This window comes from Urtica dioica, chromosome 4 (assembly GCF_054948205.1).
Source record: "Urtica dioica subsp. dioica isolate 48M chromosome 4, U.dioica_male_clone48M_v1_H2, whole genome shotgun sequence".
Taxonomy (NCBI): Eukaryota; Viridiplantae; Streptophyta; class Magnoliopsida; order Rosales; family Urticaceae; genus Urtica; species Urtica dioica.
The window spans coordinates 1,490,534-1,511,882 of record NC_142759.1 but is presented as its reverse complement, the minus strand read 5'-3'; the positions used below and the strand labels follow the sequence as shown (position 1 = coordinate 1,511,882).

Sequence of the window (21,349 nt, the reverse complement as noted above, 5' to 3'; positions counted from 1 at the left end):
CATCTGCTGACTCTAATGAAGTACTAAGCTAGAGAAAGATACCCAAAAAAAAAAAATTAACTGCAATAAACTCTTTTTTATCTCTACTTTGTTACATATACATCATTTTTTTTCTTCCTTTCAAAAGTGATTGTTATATCGTCATTTTTGCGAGGTAAAAACGACACCTCAAAAATAAAAAACGACACGCCAAGTCAATTCGTGGGGCCCAAGCCCACGAACAGAGCTTTTGAAGTCAAATCTCAAATCAAACTCTCGAAAGAAGTTCAAGCTCATCTTATTGATAAAATGTTCATGTCAAAGTCACTTAAGATGAGGTCACAAACAATGGCCCAAAAAACCCCGAATAAGCCACAAAATCTCAATTAAACCCTTTTCCTTGTCACCAACCCCCATGTGGCCGCCAACCCCTCTAGCTGCCAAGTCTTTAACACCAACTCCCCCCTGACGTCAACCTAAAGTGCCTCCAAGTCGGGTTGTCGCCAACCCTTACCTTGACGCCAACTCGGGTTGTCGCCAACCTCCCCCTTGACGTCAACCTAAAGAGCCTCCAAGTCGGGTTGTCGCCAACCTCCCCCTTGACGCCAACTCGGGTTGTCGCCAACCTCCACATGACCCACAAGCCTCCAAGGCTCAAACCAAGTCCCTTATGTACCTCAAAAGCACTATAAATACCCATGTCACTCTCATTCCAAGGTAAGTTTCTCTCAACTTGGAAAAACTCTACAAAAATCACACCACGACTTTCTCTCTCTAGAAAACATAAAGACGAGTATAAATCGTTCACCAATAACACAATACAACACGACTAATGTTGAGTGTCGGAGTGCGCGCCGAGGGAAAACCCTCCGCGTCCCTCTAGATTCCTGTTTTCTTGTGTTTAAGTGAAGGTACGAGGATTCAAAGACCCAGTAACGAACTCGAAAGATTTGAAGATCCAAGAACAATGAGCAACATGAAGAACACAATGACGTGAAGACTCGAAGAAAGAGATCAAAGGGTTGAAGGCAAGGTCAAGAGAGATTACGGGTTGAAAGCAAGGCTTTAGAGAGAGATTCAAAGGGTTGAAGACTCAAAGAAACAAAGACTCAAGAGCCCGACGAACGCGAGAAGCACGAAGCAAATTCATTGACGAGACATAAACGACAAGAAGAGAAGAACTTCACCAAACTTAACCTACGTACGATCATTGAATCCGATCCTAGATCGAAACACGGACGGTTCTTAGTGCTAATCCAAAAACACGAATAACATTTTGGCGCTACAAGGAGGGGATCCCGAGAACGGTGGTGGTGGTCTAGTGATTTGGGTTTAGTGATGGGTTGTGGTGCGAGGTCGCAGTGGTGCTGCGTGGTCGCGATGGTGTTGCGTGGAATAGGTGGTGCTGCGTGGTAGTGGTGGTGGTCGTCGTGGTGGAGTGATGGTCGTCGTCGTGGAGTGGCGGAGTCATGATCGTGGTGATTTGAGAGAGAGAACAAGAGAGAAAGAAAGCCTAGAGTCGGTGAGGAAAAAAAAAGAAACGAAAAGAAGGGACACTGAAAAATCCCCAAAATATTAAGCGCCAACAGTTAGCCGCGTGAATGAAAAAAGTGAAATTAGAATTAGCCACGACTAGTCGTGGCTGAAGCCTAAAATATTTAGCCACGACTTGTCGTGGCTATTCCCGAGAAAAAAAATTGTGGCTGTTGCTAGTATTTGTTGTAGTGCGAGAAATCACATTGGACAAAAATCCATCGAGAAATTTATAAAAATATCATGTCTATCATCTATCAGCAAAATCACACAATTTTATGTATGTACGGAAAATATACTAACATGTTCCATAGAATGATTAAAAGTCAACCAAACCACTGGTTCAGTTCCATATTATGATGCTGTTCCAAAAGCAAAAAAATTCCTTGCTGTTCAAGTTTTCCCCTTTTAAACTCCCCACAAAAAGAAAATAGCCACAGTGCAATCCAGTTGGTTGATGCTGTCAATCAAACCACTGGTTAAGTTCCATAGAATGATGCTCGAAAGGTTCAGATGATTCATGTGATGAGCTTCAGAATAATAAGTATTAAATCTTATGAGAGAAGAAGAGCTGCTATCTCTTTAATCATTTCTTTGTTGCGAGTTTTGAATATATTTATGGTTTAAATAGAAACAGGTACCTTGTTATAAGTATTTTTTTTTTGTTTTTTTAGAAGCTAGGGCGGTACCACGAATTCTTTATTGATAACCCTCACTTGTGGCGGAGGAACACCGTTGATACAATCTTAGTTATAAGTTGAAAGTGTGGCAAAAACCAGTGTTACACATCATGAATTACAAAAAAAAGAAAAAAAAAGAAAGAAAGAAAGGCGTGGAAGCCGTAGACCAATGGATCGCACGCAAACCAACACACCAGCACGGACTGAAACGGAACCAGCACAACTGGCACACAGATTTGAGTCTTGAATTTTGATACCGAAATATTTTTTTTTTCTTGATTTTTTAATCCATTATTTATCAAAGAATGAAGCTCTTTCTTCTTGCTTGAGTGAAAAACCAACTTTAGAAAGTATATACCTAATAGACTACAGTCTACCACGTCAGCAGACACGTCACCAACGCCAGCTAATGATGGAGTCACGTGACAAGTTGGCGAAGCAGTTAGTCTGTTAGGCGAGTTAGTTAGACGAGTCTGTTAATCATATCTGTATTTATACATGATTGTACAATCCAGTTCATTTCAATGAGAATCAGAGAGAAGTGATTTACTCTCTCATCCAAACAGAATATTTTCATTCTCTCCCTATACTCAAATCTTATCTATACCTCACACAAGTAATTCCAATAAGAAAAAAATGGATTTAGCTCATAGAATAAGGGGAACTAATTGCAAGTTAGTTAAATGAGTCACTCTCGCCCTACCAATTTTCATTCATCTTTGTTCCAATCGCAGCCGTCGATGTTCTCACTTTGCAGGCCCAGAAGTAACTTACCTGAAAATCAGAATTTTCCGAACAGCATATTAATTTGTGAAGTACCATAAACATATCCAGCTATGGTCAATGCTCATCAAATAAAGATCCATGAATCAAATCGAATACACTAATTCAGCATTAAAACATCACCACAAGAGACGGACATTCTTCTAAAAAAAAAAAATTGGATATTAAAATCTTTAAAGTAAATAAAGCTAATGAAGTGTTTGATATGGAGAATTAGAACATGACTATTAATATATAACCTTATTTACAGTTTTGATTTGTCATTTAGCCAACTTTTAATAATTTTTTGGTAAATAGTCATGATCAAATATTTACACACGTAGATCGATTAAAATTGTGTATTAAAATGTTGGCTATTTAACTAAAAATTACTAATAACTTAAAAATCGTTGGCTATTTACCTAAAATTTTACAAAACGTTGGTTAATTAGAAATTGCTCTAGTTTTAATTGGTTAGTTTCCTAATTATTTGTAATATTAAACATGAATATTTTTTATTTGGAGGGAAGGACAGATAAATTACCAGTAATTGTGGATTCTTGTGATCCATGTTTTCTCACTGTCACGTCTGTTTGAACCGAAGTGCCATCTTTCTGCACGTGTTCCCGATTGAACAAGATGTTGGGGACATGTGAAATCTTGTGCCATTCCTTCCCAATCTCTTTCTTGCAGTGTTTCTGTAGAGTTTCAGAGTAACTAATGGAGACTTCTACAAAAATTAATTCTCAAGGTGCGTAGACATGGCATAATTTTTGTTGTCTTTGTGCAATATCCTTCCCACACTCTCCACTGCGAATTTTTATAAAAAAGAAAGCTCTTCCAATTTCGGAAACAAAATTACCTCTCGATAAGCTTCAGTGATGCCTAGGAATTCTTCAGCCCGGGAAATGGGATCCCCTGGTCCCGTCCCATATTTTGCGGAAAATGGGACTCTCGGAACCGTAAAAAAATGGTACCAGGAAATCTCGGAACCGTAAAAAATTGTACCGGAAAATCCCGGAACGATTTTCCACGGTACCGGGAATTCCTGGTACCGTATTTCGCGGTTCCGGGATTCCCATATTTATTTTTTTCATTTTATTTTAATCATGAATGCATTTAAAAGTAAATAAAAAAATTAATATATTTTCAATTAAAAAATACAATTTTAAAAATACGATACTAAATGGTGCTAAACGGGGATCCCAGTTCCACATTTCATAGTACGGTTTTTTCTCATTTTCCATATGATACATATAATACGGAAAACGGGGTCACGCGGGATCCCATATGACCACCTTTGCGCCATACTCTATCATCAAGGGGCTGGTCTGTGCCTTTTAAAAACAGATTCATTTTAAAAAAATAATCCAAATTCTCATCTACATATTTAGATACACGCGAAGCTAAACATAACACCCTTCAGATATGCAATATATTAGGCGTTGTTGTAACAGTAAAAAAAAAAAAAAAAAGAGTGAAGCTTACCCCAAATATTATTTTCGAGGAATAACAAGATATATACACAGAGTTGATCTAACCAGCTATCCACAGAGATTGTAAAGAAATATTCCCAGGGCCAAAGTCAATGTAATATATCAACCAAAAATCTCAAGATTCAACCATATATATAAAACATGATTAAATTCTCACACACACACACATATATATAACAAAAAATAGTTGGAACTACAAAAAGGAAGAAGCATAGAAATAGCCTCAAACCAATAAAGATTCAGACTTTACTCATAACAGAAGAAGATCAAGCTTCAGTCTTTTTAAGAGAGAGAGAGAGAGAGAGACCTTTTCTGAGGGAAGAAGGTTTGGAATGGGTGTGCGTGAGTTTGTTGCGGCTAAGATTAAGCTCTGTTTTCGCAGCTGCGAATCGCCGCTATAACACGGCCAAACTTTGCTGCTTTTAATCTCCGTGGATCATCTTCTTCTCGTCCATCGCGAATATAACCTCTCTACTAGTATTACTATCTCTGAACAAATTGGACAAAAAGTTACTAATAATCAATCAAGATTATCACCAAGATGAACTCCAATCGGCCATATACAACAAATTAATTAATGAAAGAAACTTAAGAAAGTCTTCATCGGCCATATACAACGAAGCTAGACAGCATTTAAAACAGCAGAAATTAGTCTGGACTAAGTGTACTTCTCCTGATGAACAAGCGTTGGTAACTTTTTTATATCAATGAAAATTAATTATTAATTTATGATAGAGTTACCAAGAAAACAGAATAAAATTGAATCAAACAAATAGATTAGAAAAATACCAGATGAGGAATCGTCTCAAAAATGGCAGAGATTCGGAAGACAGCTCCAATTTTCTCAGGAATTGGGGGAGGAAGAAAAGGACTAAACCCAAAATTGCAGTGAGGAAGAAGAAGCTTGACTTTAACGTACGAGACTGGTGTAAATAATCCTTCAATTTTCAATCATGTTATGAAAAAGCGTGGAAGCCAAGCTAGACCGGACTGATCTAAGAGAACCCAGACAAATACGATGACGAGATTTAAGCTTTCCTTTCTCTTTACAAAATAAACATCAGACTATTTGCATTTGCAATCCATCGTTGTATGTTCAGCACTGTTCTCCTGCAAGTAATTTCAACAAACAAGAATTGGATTTAGCTTATAGAATAAGGGAAACTGATTGCAAAAGAAAGCATCACCACCAGAGAACGCCAGTATTTTTTTTTTAAATATTAAAAGTGGATATTGAAATCTCCAAGTCAAAAAGCTAATGCAAGTGCTTGATATGGAGAATTAGAATATGATAAAAGTGATAATTTTTCGGAAGCAAGAAAAAAAATGAAATTACCAGGGACGTGTGTATAGATTGTTGTGATCCAAGCTCTCTCACTCGGTCTCGTCTGTTTGAATCCAGACACCATCTTTCCGCACGTGTCTGCCATCGAACTCGATGTTTGGGACATGCGAAATCTTGTGCCATTCCTTCCCGACCTCTTTCTGGCAGTAGTGCCTTTGCAAGGTGCGGGATCCATCTCCAATGAACATCCCAATGGACAGCTCTTGCAGTGGCGTCATTTTCAGAAACTCCGGTAGTGTTTCAAGCCATTCACATTCTCTAATCCTCAATCTGCGCAGACATGGCATGATTTTTGTTGTCTTCTTTGTGCAACATCCTTCCCACACTCTCCACTGCGAATTTTTATGAAAAAAAAGCTCTTCCAATTTCGGAAATGAAATGACCTCTCGATCGGCTTCAGTGATTCCGAGGAATTCTTCACCCACTGTACACATGTTGGAGAATTTTTTTAGTGCAAGATATTCCAGTGAAGGCAATTTGCCAAGCGGAGGTAAAGTCTTGCAATTCACGGATCCATCTAATTTAAGAAAGGTGAGATTGGAAAGAGACATCATCCAAGCGGGCCACGCGGTGAAACCCAAGTAATTATAAATTTCCAGATATTTCAAATTGGGATGTGGATGAATGGAACTCAGGATTTCGGTGTCGTTGTGATTGTTGCTATCTACAAACTTCCACAACTCATAATCAGATCTGAAGCTCAACTCCAAGTCAAGCACATGCGAGAGGTTCAGCTTCGCGACATCATCCACTGTCAACCCTGTGTTTCTTCCACACCCTTCAATCCTTAGACTCCCTCGAAACTGAAGGTGTTTCATTGTGATTAGATCTCCAATGTGTAGATAGGATCCCCTCTCCTTGGGCACCACTATCATGTCTAGACTTTGCAAACCACTTAATTTTCCTAACCCTTTCGGAAGCCCCTCTAACCCCACACACTCATCAATGTAGAGATGTTTTAGGCTGACTAGTTTTGAGATCCACTCTGGTAGTGCTTTTAATTCATAGCAACCCTTGAGTTTCAAGGTCTCCAGATTACAGAGGTCGAATAGTTTCTTCGGCAATTCTTCCAAATTACAATTCCATGATAAGTCTAGATATCTCAAGTGTTTCAATAGACCAATATCCTCTGATAATCGTTTCAAATTGCAATGCACCAAACTCAAAGTCCGAAGACATGTAAGTTGAGAAAACACTAATTGTTCGAGGCCTCCATCCCATCTTCGTAGGAAGAAAAGCGTGCGCAAATTGTTCGCATTTCCTAATGAATTAGGAAAACACCCTTTGAGAGTCAAGTGACGAGTGTTATCTTCTACCACCACCGCCTTCTTCTCCTTTCCGTCAAGTTCCATATAAACGTATTCATCGCCCGTCAAAAAATGGGCAAAATCATGAACTATGTCATGCATTTTGCACTCAACGCCTCCAGTATATTCATCCTCTTTGATTTCTTGAAAAAACGACCGCATAGCCAAAGTCTCGAAACAATCTCGACCTAGTTTCCACGATTCTACTCTTCGGCCTAAGTAACCGTGAGACATCCACATCTCGATTAGTTCATCTCTCCATATAACATGGTCTTGAGGAAACACCGAACAAAACAAAAAGCAGCGTTTTTCCAGCGGTGGAAGATCGTAGTAACTTAGCAGAAAAGGAGCATAAACCTCCTTAACTTGAGCATCTTTTGACTCCCACAGTTGACTTCCCAAAATGTCCCTCCACTGACTGGCCGTCCTTTTAAACCGCACAAGACTTCCAAGAGTTTTAGCAACTAGAGGCAAGCCTTTCGATTTAGCAGCGATTTTCCGGCCGATAGGTTCTAGCTGTCGACGCTCCTCGTCTCCCTTCCCAATGAATGCCAATTGTCTGAAAATCGACCAGCAATGATCTTCACTCAGCATTTTTAGACTAATGATCTGGTCTGTGGGCACTCCCATCATCGTCGCAACTTCTTGCTTTCTCGTGGTCACTAATATCCGGCTTCCTCTACCCCCATTCCTAAGAGCTTCTGCTAAAATTTCCCATCTCCTACAATCTACAAACCAGACATCGTCTAAGACAATCAGAACTCTTTTCCCCTCCATGGACTCATGAATGCATTTGACAACGGCATTCAGTGAAGAGCTTTGAGCAGAGCTTCCAAGACCAACAATAATCTCTTCACAGACCTTGATCTCATTGTAAGGATCGGAGACGCACACCCAAATTAGCTTATCAAAGTGGTTCTTAATCGCCTCATGGTTAAAAGCAAGTTGGGCGAGAGTAGTTTTTCCGAGACCCCCAGGTCCCACAATGGGGATGATATGAAGGGACGATCTCCCATCATCCTCATCGGTACTGCTCTCGCACAATAACTTGCTCACTAAAACACTTTTTTCCTCGTCTCGACCGTGTACTTTGGTCTCGTCGACGAGGAAGGTTGTCTCGCGTGGCCTAGGCCTCTCAACAACGGTGTTTGGGATGAGATTGTAATTATTTTTATTGTTGGAAATCCTAGCCAACTCTTCATTAAGCTGCTTGATTTTGAGAGCAATATCACGGTGCATAACGAGGTGACCGACTTTGGTGCAAGAGAAGCAAAAGAAAGAAACCGAGAAACACACCTTCTTGTCTTCTTCTTTCTTGATCTCGTGCTGGAGAACGGCCGTGCTCCACTCGTCGAGAACAATCTCCATCTCCTCGGAAGCGGTCTTGAGCTTCTTAAGCCATCTTTTCACAGCAGCGTCATTCAGTTGCTTCTGCTCAGCATCCTCAAGAACAGCTTGAATGTCCTCAAGACTAGTCTTCAGTTTTTCGACATCTTCTTTGACTCCTTTCACGAGCTTGATCTCCCCTCCGACTCCATGGATTGCCATGGGAACCAGAGTCTCAATCAGCACCGAAACCACAGCTTCAGCCATCTTCCAACTTTGAAACCTTTTTCACAGCTCAACTCACTCACTCTAATGCTCTCTCAACGCTATGTTTGTAATAGTATTAGATCAAGAAATATATATTTATAGTGCCTCTGACTGACAGGGCATGCTAATTTAATTAACATATATATGGCTGTCAAAAATGTCTCATCTTAGTAATAACATAATAAATATATATAATGCACCAGGCCAGCCCCACTCCCAAGTTTGGATCTCTTTAAATAAAAATGTGAACATATATCTTCAGATCCATGTGATAAGGAAGTTGGAAGTTGCACCAGACAATATAATTAAATATAAAATAGCAAGTTGTACAAAAACAAAACCATGTTTATTAAAACTTAGTTGGAGAAGTCTTCTTAAACAAACATATTTGATTCCGTAAAAACTCACAAATTGTTAAATAGGGATATAAGAACAATTAAGAGACATCTAAGGGATACAATAATGGCTTAAACAATGCTTTAAATTTAACCTGAGACACGTAACAGTTAAAAATTATTGATTCTGTTGAAATCGAGCTCGTCAGTTCGACAGATCGTCACTTCTCCAGCTCGTCACTTCGTCAGCTCATCACTTCGCCAGCTCGTCAGCTCGTCACTTCGCCAGCTCCTGACAAGCGTGCCTTGGAAGTCCTCTCTCCTTGGAACTCATCACATGGGAAATTGTGTTAATTTATTTGTCATCTATTTTCTATGTCTTATTTTCTGTGTAACATTTATTACTTTCTATTTCCTAGATAGAATTATTACATGTATTTATTACACTCTCTCTCGTATCCACCATATGTATAAATAGGTGATACAAGTTCATATCAAACATAAGAAATATTCAAAGTCTCGGAACACTTTCTCTCTTCTCCGATTCTCTCTTTCTTTATCCTTTCAACATGGTATCAGAGCAGGGAAAATCAATCACCATGAACACTACTCCGACCACCTTCCAGTCTCAATCGGAATCCTTCTCCCAACATATCACGAGCCACAAACTCAATGGTCACAACTTCCTACAGTGGTCACAATCCGTGCTCATGTTCATATCGGGACGAGGTAAAGATGACTACCTCACAGGCGCGGCAAAATCTCCAAAGATCGAAGATCCGACGTTCAAGAGTTGGAAGGCAAATAACAACATGGTGATGTCCTGGCTCATAAACTCTATGCATCCCGAAATCGGGGAAACCTTCCTCCTTTACCCAACGGCAGCAGAAATCTGGCAAGCAGCTAGAGAAATCTTCTCCAACTCCGAAGATGTGTCCGAGCTGTTTGAGACTGAGAACACTCTCCACGACCTACGTCAAGGAGAAATGTCTGTTACTCAGTTCTTCAGCTCGCTCACACACCTATGGCAGAAGATCGACCTCTACGAACAGCACCAGTGGACCTGCCCCGAAGACTCAAAACTCTACCGCAGGATAGTGGAGACCAAACGTGTGTTTAAACTACTATCCAGTCTCAACCAAGACCTTGATGAGGTCAGAGGTCGGATACTTAGTACAAAACCACTACCATCTCTCCGTGAAGCCTTCTCCGCGGTCAGACACGAGGAAAGCAGGAGGAAACTCATGCTGGGAGTTATCCAATCGAGCTCAATTCCGGGCTCATCCTCAGACTCGTCCGCCCTCACCACGCATGGAGACGAAGTACTTGCCGTCCGCGTCTCAACAGAGAGACCTCGCAAACCTCGCCCCTACTGCGATCATTGCAGACGACCTGGACACCTCCGAGAAAACTGCTCGAAGCTACATGGGAAACCACCAAGCTCGAAGTCAACCCGAGACACTAAGGATCCGAACTCAGTCGGAAACTTAGTATCCACTTCGTCCGCTGCCTCGACCTCGACCTCGGACTCTCCCTTCAACAACGACCAGATCGCTATTCTCCAAAAGCTTGTCCAACAAGTCCAACTCAGTGGAGAAACCTCCAGCATTGGTCCTCTAGGTAACTCTCCTAGAGCCCTCAATGTAAGCTCAGAGAATCCCACAGCATGGATTGTCGACTCCGGTGCCTCTGATCATATGACTGGTAATCGAAGTCTATTCACAACTTACTCCGTTTGTAATAGAAGCATATCAGTCACCATCGCCAACGGAGCCAAAACTCAAGTCACTGGTGTTGTCACTGTGGTCTTGACGAAGTCTATGAGGCTAGAATCGGTGTTCTTTTTTCCCCAATTACAATGCAATCTCTTATTTGTGCATAAGATCAACAAAGACTCTAAGTGCCGAACTATTTTTTATGAAAGTTCATGTGTGTTTCATGAACAAGTCACGGGGAGACAGATTGGTAATGCCGAGCTGAGTACCGAACTCTATGTCATCAAATCAGATCAGTCCGCCATGTGTCAGCTCGCCCAACAATCACCCTAGTACAAAGAGATCATGCTCAATCACCTTAGACTAGGACATCCAAATTTCATGTATCTCAAAAGACTATTTCCTTCTTTGTTTATCAATAAAAATATCAATTCCATTCAGTGTGACATGTGTGAGTTCGCTAAACATACTCGAAGTTCATATCACTCCACCTCGTATAAACCATCTCGCCCATTTGCCACAATTCACAGTGATATATGGGGACCCTCAAAAATTCTCAATATCAATGGAGTTCGATGGTTTCTTCTCTTTGTTGACGACCACACTAGACTCAGTTGGATATACATGATGAAACAAAAATCCGAAACATCCAACCTATTCAAAATCTTTCACAAAATGGTCCAAACACAGTTCGACACCTCCATCCAAATTGTCCACACCGACAACGCCCGAGACTACTTTAATTCCGAGCTCGGCCATTTCTTCAAAACACATGGCATAATTCACTCCATCTCGTGCGTTCACACCCCACAACAAAATGGGGTAGCCGAAAGGAAAAATCGACACATACTCGAGGTCGCTCGAGCCGTCATGTTCTCCTCAAACGTTCCATCTCATTTTTGGGGAGAAGCAGTCCTCACAGCCACCTACCTCATAAACAGAATGACATCTCGTGTCCTTGGCTACAAAATCTCATCCCAAGTCCTTCTAGAGTCATACCCTCACTCTCGACTCATCTCAACTCTACCTGCGAAAGTATTCGGATGTACAGTCTTCACCCATTCTTATGACCAAGGTAAACTTGATCCAAAATCTCTCAAGTGCATCTTCCTTGGCTATTCAGCAACTCAGAAAGGCTACAAATGCTATGAACCCCGGTCCCGTAAATTCATAGTCTCCATGGATGTATCATTTCATGAGTTAAGTCCTTACTTCGTCAATTCAGCTCGTCAGGGGGAGAATAATGGAGATGACTTCCCAAATTGGCTCATCATAAACCCAGAATTCACCTCGCCACTTAGTCCACCTAGTTCGCTCCCAAATCCGACCTCATCTGTTCAAGAAATTCTCAGCTCGCCCCACAGTCCGACCTCACCTGCTCAAGAAATTCCCAGCTCGCCCAGTCCGACTCTGATCCCCAGCTCGCAAGCCTCTGAACCCTCTCCATGCGAACTGAACATCACCCAGAGTCCGGTACAAGCTCGTGAACAAAATGTCTCTCCGAACCTGAACCACGACACTATTGAACAAGGTAACATCTCATCTCCAAACTTACCAATTGCATTGAGAAAACCTGCTCGGTCGTGTGGTCAATACAGAATAGAGGATTACGTGTATTATAGGAACCTATCTACGAGCTACCAAGCCTATGTGGCGAAGTTAGATGAAGGTAAAGTGCCACAATCCATCAAGGAAGCCCTTCAAAGTCCTGAGTGGCGAGATGCGAGTCATGCCGAGATCCAAGCCCTCGAACAGAATGATACGTGGGATATAGTCGAGCTACCACCAGGCAAGCGAACTGTTGGATGTAGATGGCTCTTTACCATCAAACACAATCCAGATGGGACAGTGGAGAGATACAAAGCCCGCCTTGTCGCGAAAGGGTACACTCAAGCATATGGCATTGATTATCAAGAGATGTTCGCTCCAGTTGCGAAGTTCAATACCATCAGAATCCTCCTTTCACTAGCAGCCAACTTAGATTGGCCTCTCATTCAGCTCGATGTGAAGAATGCGTTTCTAAATGGCGAACTGGAAGAGGAAGTCTACATGCAACTCCCACCGGGATTTGACAATGATCAAGGAGCCAACAAAGTCTGCAAACTCAAGAAGTCTCTATACGGTCTAAAACAGTCCCCTCGAGTATGGTTCGGAAAATTCACCAATGTGCTCAAGCGTTGCGACTACGAGCAGAGTCAAGCCGATCCAACACTCTTCTCAAAGATCTCAACATCCTGAGTGTGTATGTGGACGACATAGTCATCACCGGAGACGACCTAGAAGAGATCAGGAGACTGAAGCAAACTTTGTCATCTGAGTTCGAAGTCAAGGACCTCGGCAGCCTACGATACTTCCTCGGCATGGAGGTAGCTCGATCAGAAAAGGGCATCTCTGTTTCCCAGCGCAAGTACACGTTGGATCTCCTCAAAGAAACTGGCATGCTTGGCTGTAAACTAGTTGACACTCCGATGGATGCTAATGTGAAACTTCTAGCTCGCACCACCGAGGCCGCCACCGACAAAGAAATATTTCAGCAGCTCGTAGGAAAACTCATCTACCTAACTCACACGAGACCAGATATTGGATTCGCAGTGAGTATGGTAAGTCGATTCATGAGTAATCCCTCGGAAACTCACATGGACGCAGTCATGAGGATTTTCCAATACCTCAAAGCTGCCCCAGGGACTGGTCTCGCCTTCAAGAAAAGACGAAGTCGAGGTGTCGAAGTGTTCACAGATGCGGACTGGGCCGGATATGTTCCAGACAGACGATCAACATCAGGCATGTGCACATACGTCTGGGGAAATCTTGTTACCTGGCGAAGCAAGAAGCAGTCAGTTGTCTTAAAAAGTAGTGCTGAAGCCGAGCTCAGGTTTTTAGCAAGCGGAGTATGTGAAGGCATCTGGCTGAAGAGAGTTCTCGACGACCTCAAGATCATCATCGAAGGTCCAATCAAGCTCTTTTGCGATAATCAAGCTGCTCTCAGCATAGCCAAAAATCCAGTCCATCATGACAGAACAAAACATATCGAGATCGACCGATACTTCATCAGTGAAAAGATTGAAGAAAAAATAATCGATATGGAATACGTTCCATCAGGTCGTCAGCTCGCCGACATTCTCACCAAAGCCCTTCCTCGAGCCTCCGAGCTATGTAGCAAGCTTGATCTCCTCAACATATACAGTCAAGCTTCAGGGGGAGTGTTGAAATCGAGCTCGTCAGTTCGACAGATCGCCACTTCACCAGCTCGTCACTTCGCCAGCTCGTCACTTCGTCAGCTCGCCACTTCGTCAGCTCGTCACTTCGCCAGCTCGTCAGCTCGTCACTTCGCCAGCTCCTGACAAGCGTGCCTCGGAAGTCCTCTCTCATTGGAGCTCATCACATGGGAAATTGTGTTAATTTATTTGTCATCTATTTTCTATGTCTTATTTTCTGTGTAACATTTATTACTTTCTATTTCCTAGATAGAATTATTACATGTATTTTTTACACTCTCTCTCGTATCCACCATATGTATAAATAGGTGATACAAGTTCATATCAAACATAAGAAATATTCAAAGTCTCGGAACACTCTCTCTCTTCTCCGATTCTCTCTTTCTTTATTCTTTCAACAGATTCCGAGGAAGATACCGTAAACTAGAGTTGACAATATTTCTATATGTTAGATCCATGTGATAAGGAAGTTAGATCAGTCTGGATAAATTTAATATACGAATAAATTTTATTTTTTAGCAAAAGGTACATAAAATAGTTTTCTAATATAAGTCTTGTATAAGCAACAGCTAAGCACTTGCTAACATTTGTCACGTACGTGAATCGTGTGAGATTGTTGTAATATAAAATAAAAATTCGTGGAACCAACATATTTTACAGTAGAGTTGACCGTAACTCATTAGAACCGTTAAAAACCCAAAAGTTGTCGTTAAACAAGGACATAAGAACAATTAAGAGACACGTAAGCGATACAATAATTGCTTAAACAATGATTTATGTTTTTAGCTCGAGAGATATACAATTACTAATGATTGATTGAATCCGAGAGGGAGTTACCTTGTCGAGCCAACCGTGAACTAGAGTTGACAATATTTTGTATCTAAATGCCCCATTAGGCTGTTATCCAATTATCGATTATTGTAAATTCTATCGATTATCCGAGCTTGACAATTGTACGTGCAAATTTGTTTCTCGAAAGGAAAACAAATATTACTCACATGCTAGCTAGCTCAGGAGTCCACTAAGATGATGTTCATTATGTCTTGAAGGTGTAATAGCTGGGTAAGTTGCTGCCCTTTATTAATGAAATGGCTCTCAATTTTTTTTTTTTTTTTTTTTATAACTGTTTTTGAATTTCTAATGGTGTTTTTTTTCACTATTTATTTGAATTCTATTCTAAATACTTTATAATCTTAAAAAGAAATTAAAAAAATGGAGTAGAGTATTAGTTTTAGAGGTGTGTAATTACAGTTTATTAAGTATGCACTCATGGGCATACTTACATTAGCTCCGCCCAAGTTTTTTTTCGTATTTACATTTGATCTCTTTTGATTATAATTTTCATGTGTTTTATGGTTATTTTGAAATTCCCATAGCGATCTTATCGATTCTTGAATACGTTCTATAAAATTATAAAATGATAATAAAAAAAATAACCATTTTGTGTATATGTGAAATAAATGTTCGTAAAGATATGAAGCTCAAAATCCCAAATCACGTTCGTACACAAAGTTCAACACAAACAATATCAAGGATAGTCTCATATCGACTGGGTATTACGGTCATGGGCTTGTGGGTTACTCATCTAATTGTCAAGCTTGGTTTTAGATGGAACACCACACCTTCAATAAACAAGATTACTAATGTGAACAAGGATACAAATAAAATGTTGTTTCGATATAAAATATGATATATATTAAATACCTTCTATGTATCGTTATGGCTGATCTATTTTTTAGCAATAGAATTTCAACTTGATACTCAACTCTCCGTTAAGTTTCTTGATTTTGAGAGCAATATCACGGCTCATAACGAGGCGACCAACTTTGGTGAAAGCGAAGGGAGAGAAAGAAACTGGAAAACACACCTTCTTGTCTGAAGAACTCTTTTCTTGTTTCTTGATCTCGTGCTGGAGAACAGCAGTGCTCCAATCGTCCAGAACGTTCTCGATGTCCTCGGAAGCGTTCTTGAGCTTTTGAAGCCATCTTTTCACAGCAGCGTCGTTCAGTTGCTTCTCCTCGGCATCCTGAAGAACAGCTTGAACGTCCTCAAGATTGCTCTTCAGATTTCGGACATCTTCTTTGACTCCGCTCACCAATCTGATCTCCGATTCAATTCCATCGAATTAATGCCATGGAACCCAGATGCTCAATCAGCAGAGAAACAACAGCTTCAGCCATCTTCCAACTTTGGAACTTTTTTCACAGCTCAACTCACTCTAATGCTCCGTCAGCGGTTGGTTTGTATACGGTGAAGCATAGACACATGTATATACTTGTATTACTGTAAGACTAATACAAGCTCTTGTTTATTATATTTTCAGCAATACGACCAAATGAATGAAAAGGATAATATTGGAAAATATGCGAAGGAGAATGATTGAAGAATGACGAGGAGAACGAGCACACACCCATCCCATTCCCAATAATGTTTATTACCATATTCTCCTTTACAGCTATTTTCCATGGTACTAAATGAAAATATATATATATATATATATATATATATATATATATATATATATAATAAACACGAGGTTATATTAGTCTTTTAATATACTAGTCTTTTTATAGAGCAACGTTTTTAAAATCTTGGGGAGTTTTTAAAATCTTGGAGAGTGTTTGGTTTTCATTTCAAAAAGTGTTTTTGACTTTTTTTAGTGGAAAAAATTGAAAACAAAAAATGAAAGTTGCGTTTGGTTTAATTTTTCGGAAAAAAATTTCAAAAATTTTGAAGTTGTTTTGTAAAAGAGTAAAGAAACCTGAAAACAAATAAAAAATGTTTTGTAAAAAAAAATTCTTCTCTTCTCTCCTCTTTCTCCTTAAAAAACAAAATGAAAATTGTACCAAACAGTTTTTTCAATTTCTCAAAAACAAAAATGAAAACTATACCAAACAACTTTTTGAAAACAACTGCAAAATAATTTTTCAGTACAACTACAAAAATTAGAAAATAGAAAACAAAAACTTTTTTAGTTATATTTTTGTGTAAAGCAAAATTTCCATTTTTTAGAAGTTATATAATCTTTGGGGATAAAACTTAATTTAGTATGTTATTACAAAAAAAAAAAAAAAAAAAAAAAAAAAAAAAAAAAAAGTCTTATTCTATCAAAATTATCTTTGAAAAATTTACACCATAACACTTGTGTCATTATATATTTTGTCCGAAACAAAATTACTTGCATTTTTTCAATTTTTAAAAGAAATACAACTACAAGGGGGGAGTTTTTGTGTAAAAAATTCAATTTTCAACTTTCAGGACGACTATTTTTATCCAAGACAAAACTTGAAAAAACTAAAGGCTTTGTTTAGTGGAGAATCCATGGGCTTTTCTTTCAGGAACCCTCTAATTCACCTCAAATTGCAACTCCGGTCTCATCTTCTCCTTCTCGTGGAGGTCTCCATTTTCTGTCAAAGTCAGTCCTTTCGACAACATTTTCTGGCTTCAACTTCCGGTCGATGAGCTCAAGCAGCTCCTGCAAACCAGTCCTCTTCAAGGCCGATGTTTTCACATCCGGATCTCGAGAACAATCCACGCCCTTTGACCACTCTCTGTGTGGCTCGTTCGTGCCACTCTTCTCCAAAACCGAAGACCCATCGTCGTTGATTTGATGGTTATGGTGATCTTCCTGATCGGACCACTCCACAGGCTCAAAATTGCCGGACTGTGCATCGAACTGCATCAACTTTTTCTCCGGAGACCCGTTGTTTTCTTGATCACCATTGCCGATAGATTCGAGATCGTCTTCACCATCAATGGTGTCAGCTTCGTCTTCTTCGGAGATATGGCTATTCTCACCATCGATAAGTGAATCTTGAACATCAATCTGAGCATTTCGCAGATGATTTGAATTTGCTTTTGCAAAAGAAAAAAAAACTTACAAGTATGAAGGAGGGGCTTGGAATATCATTACCTTATTCCAAACTTCGACCATATTATCAACCTTCTCTTTTGGAACTCCGATTTGCTCTAGAACGCCGAGAACGGTTGAGCGGTGCTCTTCGAGATTTGGGGTAGTGGAGTCTAGCACATGCTGTTATGACAGTAAATATAGTGAAAAACATTTCCTCAAATTGGTTCATTTTCAACTTCATTGATATATTTCATAAACCTGTCACCCACATTGCTTTTCAGTACAACGTAATAGAATGAAATTCAATAAGCAATTTGTTACCGAAGTTTTTAAATTAGATTAATTTCAATTTATCGAGATCTCTCTCTACTTTGTGAGCTCATACCTCACAATTAACGATTTTTTTTGCAGTGGAAGTCAATATATAGAAAGAAATTAAAGAGCTGGGTGAGCTTACCACAAGCAGATCAGCTTCCACTACTTCTTCCAGAGTTGCATGAAACGCTTCCACTAGCTGCAAAAATAGATTCGACATTGTGTTCGTAATGAAGAAGGTGAAGAAGAGTGTCACGAAATGGGCAAAGAATAGAGTTGTTTATTGTTTAACGCTATAACAACAACATACCTGCACTGGCAAATCCGAAATGAATCCCACTGTATCACTCAGGAGGACTTTCCTTCTGGATAAGAGAAAAAATTGGCAAAGTAAGTCAAAAAATTCATTCTTCAAATTCAAGCACATTACACGGCTCAAACATAGACCATTTCTTACCCCGATGGAAGAACAACATTTCTTAATCTAGGATCCACAGTTGCGAAGAGTCTACACCAAAACAAAACAAAAAATAGGAAGGAATATCATGACTTAGTATGCATAACTCTTTGACCCTGGGAAGGAACATAGTAATAAAAATGGATAAATTACCGAGAATCACTAAATAGAGGACTGTCTGAGAGTGCACTAACCAATGTAGATTTTCCCTGTTACAGCAAGATCAGAGTTACCAAATCAATAAATAATTAAAAACTAACGGGAAGCAAATATGATCTTGTCTGAAAATCAACAGAAGCAGAGTCGTGTTCTAGCAGTACAACTGAACTTACAATCTAAATCAGAAGAAAAAGAAGTGTTGATAACGTACAGCGTTGGTATAGCCAACAATAGCTACAGTGGGTAAGCCTTGTCCTTGTGAGACTCCGGTTCTCTTCCGAGAAGCCCGCTGCACAGCTCTAGTGCGACGAACCTCTTCGATTTGTGCCGTCAGAATTTTTCGCCGGTCTGAAATTCTGAGACAACACTCGATAAGTAAGATAAGAAGTTCCACAAGCGTAATGATACAGTAAATGAGTAATCCGAGAAAAGAAGATGTGAATCAAATGTCCAAATAAACATATGGTAACTCTATCCTTAACCTATAAAAACAAGATTATAAGATAAAGATATCATATATCATATATCATAGAAGTATATTATATCTATAAAATCTAAATCCGTGAAGTATAGTCATCATCTGCCACAAGAGTCAAGATTAACAAACTGAAGTTAGTTCCCACTAGAGCCTAAACTACACAGGGTATATCTTGAAGTTAGTTCCAAGTCACTCACTATGATACAATTATACAAAAACACCGATTGTGAACCGGACCTTCGACGTTGAAGATTAATTTCGGTTTCACCGGCACCGCCAATAAATCCACGTCCACCACTTCCTCTCCTGAAGTCAAATACAGATGGGTCATAAATCTATAGCAATAAAAAGCGCACAACAGACTTTCAAAAGTAAGCTTACGAACTAACCAACACATTACCCCCGAGCGCTAACAACTTCAGTATCTCCGCCAGCCCCAAAAGTAAGCTTCCCATCATCGCCTCGTACACGAACAAGTCTGGTCTTCTTATACATTAGAGCTGCCAATTCCGCCTGTAAAAAGCTAGCTCCTTTAATAAAATAACTCATCCCATGAACTCGGAAATCGATCAGCAACTATTCCAAATCAAGGTCGAAACTGCGCACCTGTAACTTCCCTTCTTTTGTGCTGGCGTGAGCATGGAATATCTCGATTATGAGACCGACCCTGTCAGCACTGGCTTTCCCCACAATCTCTGCATTGTTTCGGAAGCCGAATAAAATAATAAAAAAAAAAAAATCAAGTATTCTTCTCAGACAATGTTAGTATTTTTAATTATATTTCTTTTTTCTTCAAAAACCCCAAGATTTCTAAAAATCCCAAATCAATGAACCCTAAACTACCGATAATCCGGATTCAGAGACTCGAATCCGAAACCTATCAACGCATAACGAACAGGAGAGGACATAGCGATCCATATGATCGAACCGAAATCTTGAATCATCATCGAATTTATCATTTTGTCTTTAGCAGAATTTTATTTTGCCCAATTATTTTGTCCCAACTAACCCACCCAAACTACTATTTTTTTTTCTACGCTGCATAAGGTCCTATTTCATAAATACGTGATATTTCGATTAAAAAAAACGACAATCCTGGAAAAAATATCAAAAAACGACATCGTTCGTTTCAGAAAATAAAAACGACAGTCCTAGAAAACGACAGTCAACAAAAACGACAGTCAACAAAAACGACAGTCAACAAAACGACATTGTCAAAAAAACGACAATCCTACAAAACGACATTGTCCAAAAACGACAATCCTACAAAACGACATTGTCCAAAAACGACAATCCTACAAAACGACATTGTCCAAAAACGACAATCCTACAAAACGACATTGTCCAAAAAACGACAATCCTACAAAACGACATCCTTCGTTTCAGAAAATAAAAAAACGACAATCTTGAGAAACGACATAATACCAAATCGTTCGTTTCAGAAATTGAAAATGAAAAACGACGAATTTAAGAAATATATGAGGACTATCGAATGAGTTGATAATTATAGACGAATTTCAGCAACGAATTAGAAGAATTTATCATGCTCTCTCTCTCTCTCGCCGATCGCAGTTTTAAAAAAAAACCTAATAAAACTCTAATACCCTTTTCCCGAACCCTAATCCTAACTTAAGCTTGAAGCTCCTTCCATCTCCTACAATGGAAAAAAAAATTGTACTTTTATTTTTTGAAACAGTAATCCAGTGCCTTGCATTATATATCAAGTCAACACGCAATTTATGTAGTTATTTTTCTTTGTCAAACAAAAAAAAAATATGGAATCAACGAACTGAGTTAAAATTTCTCACAATGTAGAAGAAGACGGGAATTCTGGTCCAGAAACTTGCATGTGCTCTCACAAATGCGTCTCATGAGTAAGCCGGACTCATGAAGGATCTATATTGATTTATATGTGTTTGTTATAACAAGAACGACACTGCACTTTATAAGGAAACTTTAAAAAAAATATATCAGAGAGCATCGGATTGGACGACTCACCATCCGTAAATTTATAATCAATGAGTAGATGTTTCCTGCTCCTATTTATTCCATCCACGAATCTGAGAAAACAGAACCACGGTCACTTATCTCTCGTTTTTACACAAATATTTGTTGTCTGCTAAATTC

General features: G+C 39.5%; 4 protein-coding genes and 1 pseudogene across 5 annotated transcripts in view; all 5 read right to left on the bottom strand.

The window, feature by feature from the left end:
* LOC149399087 (MLO-like protein 8) overlaps positions 1–21,349 on the bottom strand; it is a 38,686-nt gene that overhangs the window by 6,263 nt on the left and 11,074 nt on the right. The window lies entirely within an intron of this gene.
* Positions 5,258–8,704, bottom strand: LOC149399092 (putative disease resistance protein RGA1). Its single transcript, XM_089612807.1, has 2 exons — positions 5,787–8,704; positions 5,258–5,560 (listed from the first exon to the last, which is right to left on the bottom strand). The coding sequence occupies exon 1, from the start codon at positions 8,693–8,695 to the stop codon at positions 5,825–5,827; it is 2,871 nt and encodes a 956-aa protein (XP_089468933.1). The 5' UTR covers positions 8,696–8,704; the 3' UTR covers positions 5,258–5,560; positions 5,787–5,824.
* On the bottom strand, positions 15,696–16,227 carry LOC149399091 (uncharacterized). Its single transcript, XM_089612801.1, has 2 exons — positions 16,178–16,227; positions 15,696–16,059 (listed from the first exon to the last, which is right to left on the bottom strand). The coding sequence occupies exons 1-2, from the start codon at positions 16,225–16,227 to the stop codon at positions 15,696–15,698; spliced, it is 414 nt and encodes a 137-aa protein (XP_089468927.1).
* On the bottom strand, positions 17,044–20,181 carry LOC149399090 (GTP-binding protein At3g49725, chloroplastic-like). The gene is made up of 11 exons (XM_089612791.1): positions 20,066–20,181; positions 19,829–19,970; positions 19,623–19,735; positions 19,460–19,528; positions 18,956–19,100; positions 18,739–18,794; positions 18,586–18,636; positions 18,439–18,493; positions 18,271–18,327; positions 17,874–17,993; positions 17,044–17,786 (listed from the first exon to the last, which is right to left on the bottom strand). Exons 1-11 carry the CDS (start codon positions 20,179–20,181, stop codon positions 17,316–17,318), a joined length of 1,395 nt encoding a protein of 464 aa, XP_089468917.1. The 3' UTR covers positions 17,044–17,315.
* The window catches only part of LOC149399084 (GTP-binding protein At3g49725, chloroplastic-like), a 29,201-nt pseudogene continuing 28,743 nt past the window's right edge, over positions 20,892–21,349 (bottom strand). Inside the window, exons 17-18 of the transcript XR_016296520.1 lie at positions 21,221–21,282; positions 20,892–21,118 (exon numbers count right to left, since the gene is read on the bottom strand). The product of XR_016296520.1 is annotated as a GTP-binding protein At3g49725, chloroplastic-like (transcript). The remainder of the gene's footprint in view (positions 21,119–21,220; positions 21,283–21,349) is intronic.

Coding starts and splice junctions, on each gene's coding strand:
- LOC149399092 (XM_089612807.1), bottom strand. CDS start 8,695: ATGGCTGAAGCTGTGGTTTCGGTGCTGATTGAGACTCTGGTTCCCATG.
- LOC149399091 (XM_089612801.1), bottom strand. CDS start 16,227: ATGTGTCTATGCTTCACCGTATACAAACCAACCGCTGACGGAGCATTA. Junction 16,060..16,177: donor ACCGCTGACGGAGCATTAGA/GTGAGTTGAGCT, acceptor ATCGGAGATCAG/ATTGGTGAGCGGAGTCAAAG.
- LOC149399090 (XM_089612791.1), bottom strand. CDS start 20,181: ATGATAAATTCGATGATGATTCAAGATTTCGGTTCGATCATATGGATC. Junction 19,736..19,828: donor CAAAAGAAGGGAAGTTACAG/GTGCGCAGTTTC, acceptor AGCTTTTTACAG/GCGGAATTGGCAGCTCTAAT. Junction 19,529..19,622: donor GAAGTTGTTAGCGCTCGGGG/GTAATGTGTTGG, acceptor ATTTGACTTCAG/GAGAGGAAGTGGTGGACGTG.